Here is a 10,333-nt window from a genome sequence, read left to right as displayed (position 1 = left end):
AAATATTGAAAATCCTTTACAGTACATGAGGTCATTGTAGCTTGCCTCTGCTGTATGTGATGTCGTTGATGAGATATTGGAAGTTGAAAAAAAAAATAAGGTTGCGCAAAAATTGACATACAGTATATCCCCCTCACTAAACTGGCCATATTTTAAAATGTATTAATCTGATCAAACTAAACTAATTTACAGTGTGCCTATTGAATAATCAGTAAACAAATGGTAAACATTTTTTGAAATGACATGGCATGACCCAGAAGTAAATTTGGAGGCATGTCTCACTGTGTGTGGCACTGATAATATGTATAATGTATGAACATTTATTCATTCTAATGTCCACTTTGTCCTCTGCAATGTCTGTTTTTTTCACCGCTGCTCCTTCTGGGATGCAGAATTGTGACGTTTATCACATTTCAATGATGTAAAAGTTGGAGAAATGCGACCTTGTTGTTCAGACAGCGGTTGCATTCAAAAATATCAGACACCTATTGGATTTAGGAGCATCTATGAAAGGGGCCTGGGTTGGATTTGAAAAAAAAATGTGATTTTAGCCATTTAAACTGTCTTTAACACATCAGATACAGGTTTAATATGGGCAAAAAAAAGGATTTGGGTCACATTTACCTGCAGTCTGAAATGTGCTTTAGTCTGTCACTGAATTCAGGCTATAATTGGAGAGTGAGCATTAAAGCCAGAAATTGCTTGGCGGGGTCTCAATGTCAAGTTAAAGACAAAGTGTTGCTGCCAATTGCTGTATGATATCAGCCTTAAGAGAACATGTTGGACTCTGCAGGGTTCCAGATGGCTTTTATTCTTTAAAATTATCTAAATTTATCTTGATGTATTCAGGAGAAACTGGGTATGACGCACAGATGATGCATTACCTGTTGTCACTGCACCAACTGACTGTGAGGCACGCTCAGCTGTCAAAACTGTGAGTGTAGATGTCACAGGCAAACAAACTGAAGCACATCAGTGGAATATCAATTTCTTCAACAGACAGCAATGACTTGTCCTGGATTTACCTTCTGTCTTTCTGCCACATCTTTTAGCCACTGCTTATATGTTTTATGTAATTTGTCTCGATCTTGTCATCTTCCTCCAGCATTGGACAGATGTTTACCTCACCTGGAACCCTGACAGCTTCCCTGGGGTTCAGAACCTTCGGTTCCCCTCCAATCTGGTTTGGGTTCCAGATATTCTCCTCTACAACAGGTGGGCCGCACTGCTAACTGTTGTCTCATCATTAATCCTGCCACAGAGGAAGGTTTGTTTGGAGATAAACCTGATACATGTTTTCAAGGAATGTTTATTTAAAGCTACTAGGGACGATCATTTTGTTTTACACAAAGACGTAACAACATGGTTTAAGCCTCAAAGATCAATGAGTCAAAGATCTTTTGCTCAAGAGTGTGTTTTTGACTTCACTGTAAACACTCTCTTATTGACATTGTCAGAAAAGTTTCATGCATTGCATTGTGGGATGTGGAGTCCCGTAAACGGATGCATAGAAGTTTTTCTACTTCTTTCTTACCGTGATTTCTTGTGTTTGTTCACAAGACAAGGACGACAATAATTCATTGGTCACACTTTAGTTTTATACATAAGGCTGACATTACGCTGTCATTTTCCGTCATTAGCATGAATAAGTTGTCATGAAGACTGTCATTAAGTGTTGTTTGCTAAATTATGACACCTTTGGAGCTATGTTGGCATTTTTTGGGTTAGGTGGAGGGATCTAGAGGGGTTAGGTAGGGTTAGGGTAATGAACGACACAGGGTAACAGGTGTCATGTCATAATAATGACAGCGTAATGTCAGCCTGTATGTATAAAACTTCAAGTTAAGTGTTACCAATTCTTTTGACTCCTTTTTTGTTCTTGTGTTCCTTTTCATATCACCTCACTTTGTCAGACATTCAATGTCGGCCGCATTCAGATCTTTATGTGAAAGCCCCAACGTAAACCTCTACCATATACAGTATATTCTGTGAAAACACCAATTTCTTGGGAAGTCACTTTTTTGGTGGCAAACACAAAAATCACAATAGAAAGTAAGTTAAAAAAAAACACTTCTTTCTATCCGTTTATAGGATTCCACATCCCATAATGCAATACACGAAACCTTTAAGACAAAGTCAATAAGAGATAGTTTACAGTGGAGATCAAAACAAACATTTAAGCTGCAATTTAAACCTTTTACATATTTTCTTTGAGCAAATAATCTTTGGTTTATTGATCTTTGAGGCCGACACTACGTTTTTAACTGATATCGTCTCCAGCGGCTGTGGTTTTACTGCGGTTTCTCCTCTGAATATTATTTATTTTGATTTTGCGCTCAGCTGTTTTCTCATCTTTTTTTTTTTTTTTTTTCTATTACTGTTTCTAATCTGTTACATTTGAAATACAAAAAAAAAAATGCATTCCCAGTGCCCTGTTTACCTATTACACAGTGGATAGAAATGCTCCCCAGGTAAAGTCTCTCCATGGATTAAAGCAGAGCTTTGTAAAAAGGATTGAGTCGAATCCCTCAGAGAGGACACTAACAGTGATGTGTGAAATGAGCTGTGGATGATAAACTACTGGGAAAACTGGGATGATTTTGCTACAATTATATACAAAAAAAAAGACTGACAACAACAGAATTTTTTTTTAAATAATATTCATTTCCAGCGTCAAATGTATACGTAGTTTATCATTCTATATCGAGTAGGTTTGTGTTTATTTTGATGAGAAAGAAAAAAAAGAAGAGAAAAGGATGATGAATATGAATGAGGAAAAAACAAAGATAAAGGAGTGAAATGTATTGTCTTATATACATGTGTACATGAAGTTTACTGTAAATACTTACAATTAGGTGGACATTTACATATTTTCAATGCAGCTGTAACTGAACGCAGAAAAAAATAAAATTAGAATGTTTTATTTCAAAGATGGATAAAAACTTGTCAGAAGAAATACATTAAAAATACATAATCTAATATTTAATTAGGTTTTGTTTATGTTTAAAGCTGCAGTATGTAGAATTGTGAGACTTGCGCACAGTGACTTCAGTTGGTAGCCAATAGTAACTCTTAAAACAGCTCATTGATCTCTGATTGGCTGAAAAGTAGCTTAAATACAGAACAAAAACAAGGAGCAGAGGTCCAGAGTCCTCTCAGAACACTTTGAATTAGAATATGCTCAATGGTGATTATGGATTCTTGACTAAATGATGCAAAACAAACCCCTCAAAAACACCTTACAGACTGCAGCTTTAAATGTTTTACATATTTACACTATGGGAAAACAACTAAAGGGTAATAAACCTCTATTTAAATACATACCAAAGGATATTTTTGTCTTCTTTGGTTTATTTGACTTAAACAAATATTTTTCTGATGTAGCACACGCACACACGCACGCGCACACACGCACACACACACAGGTAAAGGAGAGCGGGAGATAGATGACACAATATGGGCTCCTTTAGGGACATTGAGGACTCTTTTACGAGTAGAAGATGGTGACGGATTTCCTGCTTCTGTGTGTGTGTGTGTGTGTGTGTGTGTGTGTGTGACAGAGTGGGAGTAAGAAGGGGAAGCCACTGTTGGACAAGCCTGTCCAACAGTGGTGATACAGACCATTAAGCAGCTTACAACTGGGAATCAATGAGGCGATTACGGTGACGATAGACTTTGTTCCCGACAAAGATCCTAAAGATAACTGAATTACATCAGAAAACCATGTGTGTTCCACAGAAATGCTGCAATCTTACCAAAATTGTTGTTTTTGGAAACGAGGCCTCATCCGACAGAATTAAATCTGAAATCTTCACTGATGGAGAGAACAAGCGATAATTGCCATGTCGGTTTGCATTTACAAGAATTTTGCAAAGTATGTGAAAAACTACAAACCCAGAGCACATTTTCTGATGAATATAAGGTTTAACAAAATGCATGTTGACATAAAAACAAATGACACTGTGTTACACAGTGAGTTGGGATGGATGTTATACATGCTCATTATTGAAACATATTTACACTGTGACTGTAGAGGTTCAGTTTTATTAATGTGAGGTAATATAGTATAATTATATATACTTTTTATTGGCTGATAATGACTTTTAATTCAGGTACTGGACATTGGCTTTTCCACCAATATAAATAATCTTACTTCCGTTGATGTACAAGCACTCCTACAGTTTGTCTATGTCTGTGGGTTGATCAAGGAAGCAAAGCCTGTTATTAGATCAGTTAATTATATCAGCGGAATGGACAATACTTAAAGCTTATATCGCCCAATGCCCATAAGGGGCTGATAATATTGTGCATTGCTACAATGTAAAAATGAGGATTCTCTGGTGGGTTGTTGACACCTCTGCAATAGACAAACTACCGTAGCTTTGTAAGCTAAATAATGCAGTTTCTTAAAGGAAAGCTATTTTGCCACTTATCCATGGAGGTGGAAGAAAAGGGATCTGAAGAATAATAAGCAGGTGGTCATGTTGGAATGACTGCTTGATGTAAACTGGAAACTGGAAAGATTCCCTATTTTGTTTGGTTATATTTGAAATGCATTGTAGAACCTATTTTCGCCATCCACTGAAACGTCCCTGATTACACTCAATCACCTCCGATATCCACCCTTCTTCCTCTCCTGCCTCTGCACAGTGCTGACGAGAGGTTCGACGCCACGTTCCACACAAACGTGCTGGTAAATGCTTCAGGATCCTGCCAGTACCTCCCACCAGGTGAGGGCTATCACATGACCTGGAATGTCTCTTTATCCTTGTGATCAACCAGTGCAAAAAACCACCTAATGCTAAAATGTTGCACCCTAATATTGTTCATTGTCAATAAATTGACCAAACTGACAGAGCTGTTTAATTTAAATATATAGGCATGTTCTACAGCTTTCATTTGACCTCTGCTCATAAGATAGTTGTAAATATTTGTTAATATGATTATGGGCTAGTCACAGTTCCTCTTGAACCACCAAATCCAATGCAGGGATAACATGAGCACATTGTGGCTGTAACGACACACACACAGCACGCACATGTGCTGTTGGGTTCAAAACTATGATGACCACAACATCTTTTCCATAACAGACTATTTTCAGCACTTTGAACTGTCAATGTGTGGCTGCATTTGAAGAGAATTAGCTCTTCTCTGACAGATATGGAGTCCAGTGTCATGTTTCATTCCCAATGTGTCATCTAGGTTGAAAGTCATTCGGTTCAACACAGACATTAAAAAAAAAAAATCTTTGTATGTATTTAAAAGCCACAGATAAGTCCAGCATGATTTTAAATAGATAAAAATAAGATGTTAATTTGTCAGGTAAATGAGTCCTAAAGTTTGTTTCCGACTACAAATAATATGGGTCAATGTCTGCATTTTTGCAGTTGTCTGACACATAAGACACTGGAACAGATTTCCAAAGAGGCGGAACATCAGTGAGCTAACGCTTAATGTTTGAAGTCAAATTACAATATTAGTTGATCAGGAACATTTCCAAGTGCCATCACATTAATGAAGTTGAAGAATAGTAGATCAGGGCTGGTCTCGAAAGTCTTGACAGAAAATCCAGAGTCCTGCCAGCCTGAGACCGTGACCAGATTGTGTAAAAATGCTCTCGAGTCCAAGACAAAATCAAGACCTTCAAAACTTTTAGGTCTAGAGTAGGCTACTACACCACTAGGGGTTAGTACTTCTGCCTCACAGTTAATGAGGCCTGGATTCCACTCATGTAACACATGGGGCCTTTCTGTGCATCCATGAGCTCTCTCTGGGTAGTTTACAGCCTAAAACCTTGCATGTCTCTAAGAATCTCATTGGAACGCAGTCATACACACACTTTTTCACTTCCTCCCAGGCATCCTGAAAAGCACTTGCTACATCGATGTACGATGGTTTCCATTTGATGTGCAGAAGTGCGACCTAAAATTTGGCTCATGGACCTACAACGGTTGGCTTCTGGACCTGCAGATGAACGATGTGGACATCTCCACCTACATTCCCAATGGGGAATGGGACCTTGTGGGTAAGTGTAAAAACAAAGGCACAGCTTGGTAGCTTAAGGTCCCGTTTACACAGTATTGTTTTCAAGTGAAAACTCAAAGGTTTTACAGAGCAATAGCGTTTTGTTGCTTGAAAACTGAACTTTTTATAAACTGGCTCTCGAGTGAAAGTTTTTTTTAAAACGCTTCCCCCTCCGTCTCAATGTAAAGAGGGAAACAAAATGTTCTGTGTTAGGGGCATGTGCACTGTGGGGTTCGCTTTAATCGGACCTACGGTACATAGTTAGACCTGACCTGGCCCCTAGCCGTCAGAATACAGGTTCATTAAGCCAATCTCTCCTTAATCCTGAACCCATTGCTGCCGACACATCCGTGCGTTGCGCTCACATGTAGGCGAGTATCTTTAATAAATCAGCTTTATTTAATAGTCACTCATTCTGCGTACAACATGATAGCATGTCATGCTACATGCTGGTTTAATGCTGCAACACAAATTACTCAGCAACTTGCTCTACATACTGTGAGACACAGAGATCCACGAGTCATTTGTGCATTTTATAAAATATTTTCTTCATGTACCAGAGAACAGTCATCCATTCACCACCTCAGCAAACATTTGTGCTTCATCTTGCGCTTCTTGAAGCACATCACCTGACCGTTCATTCACTGCGCAGAGTCTTGAGCTGAGTCTAACCAGAATCCATGTTGAAAAAACAGAAATTAAGCCCAACCCCGGGATCTGTCAAATAGCTCTCAGTAAGAGTGCAGCACTGTGATTGTGGTCAGAATGTGGTGCAGACATGAAATACGTCTCCACTGACCAAAGTGACGGTGAAATAAATCAACAGAAGTGTTCAGTTAAATTCCAAAGAGCGAAGCACACAAACACTCTTACTTGTGTTTGGTGGAAGTGTCTCTGCGCATAGTTTTTGATGCTTCTCTCGTTCTCATGTAATCAGAGATTGTTTTGAAAAATTTTGCTGTGTGAAAACTGAACTTTTTGGAAAACAAATGGAAACAGAAGCAAAACGTTTTTGTGTAAACAGGGCCTTAAAGTTGACAACATCCCTGAATGAATGCTGTCTTTTTGTCACATTCCAAACGTTCTCCAGGTGTGCCATCGAAGCGGAACGAGCTGTACTATGAGTGCTGTAAGGAACCTTACCCTGATGTGACGTTCACGGTGACCATGCGGCGTAGAACTCTGTACTACGGCCTCAACCTGCTCATCCCCTGCGTGCTCATCTCTGGCCTGGCTCTGCTGGTCTTCCTGCTTCCTGCTGACTCGGGAGAAAAGATCTCACTTGGTACACAAACACATGCACGCACAGCCTCACGCTAACACAGAGTGATGATGATTTATGGTAAGGGACTTGTACACTAATCCCATGGCTGCAGATACTTATGCCACACGCTAACCCATTTATTTGCTGATGCTGGGTGCTAATATCTGTGAATCAGCTTTCGTGTTAACTTTAATTTAGTAGCAGCAGAATGAAAGTTCCATATTAAACACAGCAAAGATAATCACCTGGACCTGAAAATGCCACAATCTTTCTAAAGGCCACTCAGTAAGACAGAGTTAGGAACACATTAAAGTGGAATAACAATGCTTAATATTCCAAAATATGTCCACAGCTTCATTTCACCTTTTTGAAGTCACCAGCAAGATTTATTTTGGGTTCACTGATGTAAAAACTAAGACGTGTGTTGAAAGCGATCTTGTGTTTGTCCTCTTTCTTTAGGCATAACAGTGCTGCTGTCGTTGACTGTGTTCATGTTACTGGTAGCAGAGATCATGCCTGCCACGTCTGATTCTGTTCCTTTGATTGGTAAGATTCTCCAGTTCTTCTTTTACTTCTACTTTTTGTTTTAGGTTCATTTTAAGTTCACTCACTGTTATAACCTTGGTCACTGAAATTTCAGCAAATCCAAATCCTGAAGCTATAAAAAAAGAAGTGAAAATGACGATGTTTAATTAAAGATTACAGCCAAACCAAGCATGGCGTGCTGATGCAGACCAGAGTAAACTATGACACGTTTATTCACAGTGTAGATCTATACTATGCTAATACAGAATATACAGTATATAGTCAGTGTTCCTACCAGGGCACAGGAAAATATGTGCAAATAGTATCAGTTTCATGCTTGTGATAATCCTCTGAGGCTTCATGCACGTCTCAGTTAGATTATGTTAGTCACCCTCCTACCAGCTCCTGGGGTGTTCTGACCTCTGATTGGCTGATCCCCTCTGACTCATCAACCAAGTTACTCAGTGACAGTCTTTTAACAACAACTTGGAGTTTATTTTACAAAGATAACTCTTTATTTCACAGATGAAGATCTTTGACTGTCCAACAGGAGTCACACTGCTGTGTTTTTCTCTTTCCTGTTCAGCCCAGTACTTTGCAAGCACGATGATGATTGTGGGCCTGTCTGTGGTTGTAACTGTGCTGGTTCTCCAGTTCCACCACCATGACCCCCATGGAGGGAAGATGCCAAAATGGGTAAGTGCATAACATTGTTTTAAATAGTGGATTCGTTAAAATTTGGAGTGAGTTTCAATAGATTGCTGTAGAAAAAAAAATAAAAATACATAACAGATGATTTTAATGTGATTTCATGCCAGCAACTTTTACTAACTATGAAGACTTTATTAACTATGTGGGCCAAATAAAAAGTAGTTTGATCTTAAGTGGGCTGCAAATTTTAGGCAGGAAAACAAGAAATTTTAACATTAATGTCCAGAAGTTTGCACTTTGATGTATAAATGATACATAAAAGGCGCCAACAATATCAAAGCAAGATTTTCTCTTATACATTTCTTTGATTTTTGTGACCAATTTTAATTTAATTTAATTTAATTGAATTGTTATGTCATGTCTATTTTTACTTTCTCTTGCGGGTTGAATTGAGTTTGGACACATGTGTCTTAAAGAATGAACAGTAAACAGTAAAATCCTTATGTCCCTATTGTCCACTATTTTGATACCAGCATGTGTTGGAACTTTACAAACTAAACTTCTGTATTGGTCATCTTGAGGTGAATGTTATGCTGGAAACGCTATAACTATTATTATGGTCTGTGGGCTTTAAATCCCACATTTGGTCAAGAGATCCAAATCACTAGTCCTTTGCAAGTTCTCTAGCTTATTGTGTTTCTTCTTGTAGGTTCGAGTCATTCTCCTGAACTGGTGTGCTTGGTTTCTCCGCATGAAGAAACCTGGAGAGGAAAGAAAAAGTCCAGTGGGCTCAAGCAGCCCGTCCACCTACAAGTACTCCCAGTCTTCTCCGCACCACACCAGCACCAGCAGCATCCAGATGAGCACCATAGCAGGACAAGCATCCAACCAGTCCACCACAACCAACGGAAGCATGAGTTTGTACTTCGGCTACCATTCCATGGGCACAGAAAACCCAGTGTTCCCAGCCGGCACTGAGTCCAGTGTAATGGTCTGTGGCAGCGGGGGCGGAAGCAGCCACCACAACGGTACGACTCAGCACGACATCCATTTGGATCAGACCAGGACTTTGCTGCTGGAGCACATTCCAGAAATCTCGCGGATCTTGGAGGAGGTGCAGTATATCGCCCAACGATTCCGGGAGCACGATGAGGGCGAGGCCGTCTGCGGGGAGTGGAAGTTTGCAGCTGCTGTTGTGGATCGATTGTGTTTGGTGGCCTTCTCGCTTTTCTCCATCATCTGCACTTTCGCCATCCTCATGTCTGCCCCAAACTTCATCGAGGCAGTTTCAAAAGACTTTACATAGGAATGATGTCCCTGTCTGAAAGGCTAAGGAGGGGAGGATGCTAAAAACACAGAGCAACGCTAACACTCCTCTCCATCTTTCTTCCATGTGTGTTCATCATCTATGTCTTTGTGTAATGATAAAGAAGCTCGAGTAACATCACTTTTTATCCTTTTTTCTTCATAACATCCTGCTCACTCGTTTAATAATAACACATCATTTTAAATGTTTCACATCTGATTGGTAAATGTATTTAAAGTTGATCAGACTTTTTTACTGAAAACTAAGAAGTAGGGCAAACTTTTCAGTAAACAAGCTGTGCTAAACATATTAAAAGCTCCTGGATACAATATATTTTTGACCAGATAAACAAAGTCTAGGCATTATAGATCAATAAATGTAATATTTGCTTGAAAAAAAAACATTAAAAGGTTGAAATTGTGGTTCGAAACCTTGTATCCATCTCCACATTAAACACTTTATTTATTGATATTATTGGAAAAGGTTTTGCGCATTGCATTGTGGGATGTGGAGTCCCATAAACAGATGCATTAAAGTATTTTACTTTATTCTAACTGTGATTC

At 39.1% G+C, this 10,333-nt stretch overlaps 1 protein-coding gene across 1 annotated transcript; it reads left to right on the top strand.

Moving 5' to 3' along the window:
• The first annotated feature begins 1,063 nt into the window (after positions 1-1,063).
• LOC114463508 (neuronal acetylcholine receptor subunit alpha-7-like) lies at positions 1,064-10,108 on the top strand. The gene is made up of 7 exons (XM_028447110.1): positions 1,064-1,215; positions 4,651-4,730; positions 5,858-6,025; positions 7,115-7,309; positions 7,748-7,834; positions 8,400-8,509; positions 9,174-10,108. The coding sequence occupies exons 1-7, from the start codon at positions 1,064-1,066 to the stop codon at positions 9,768-9,770; spliced, it is 1,389 nt and encodes a 462-aa protein (XP_028302911.1). The 3' UTR covers positions 9,771-10,108.
• The last annotated feature ends 225 nt before the right edge of the window (positions 10,109-10,333 follow it).

Source organism: Gouania willdenowi, chromosome 1 (genome assembly GCF_900634775.1).
Source record: "Gouania willdenowi chromosome 1, fGouWil2.1, whole genome shotgun sequence".
NCBI lineage: Eukaryota > Metazoa > Chordata > Actinopteri > Blenniiformes > Gobiesocidae > Gouania > Gouania willdenowi.
Note: the sequence above shows the minus strand (reverse complement) of the source record. Positions and strands in the feature narration are given on the sequence as shown.

What these genes read in the sequence shown, in the direction of transcription:
- LOC114463508 (XM_028447110.1), top strand. Translation starts at nt 1,064, where the DNA reads ATGTTTTATGTAATTTGTCTCGATCTTGTCATCTTCCTCCAGCATTGG. An exon ending in GATATTCTCCTCTACAACAG is followed by an intron (nt 1,216 to 4,650) that starts GTGGGCCGCACT and finishes GCCTCTGCACAG; the next exon opens with TGCTGACGAGAGGTTCGACG. An exon ending in GAGGGAAGATGCCAAAATGG is followed by an intron (nt 8,510 to 9,173) that starts GTAAGTGCATAA and finishes TTCTTCTTGTAG; the next exon opens with GTTCGAGTCATTCTCCTGAA.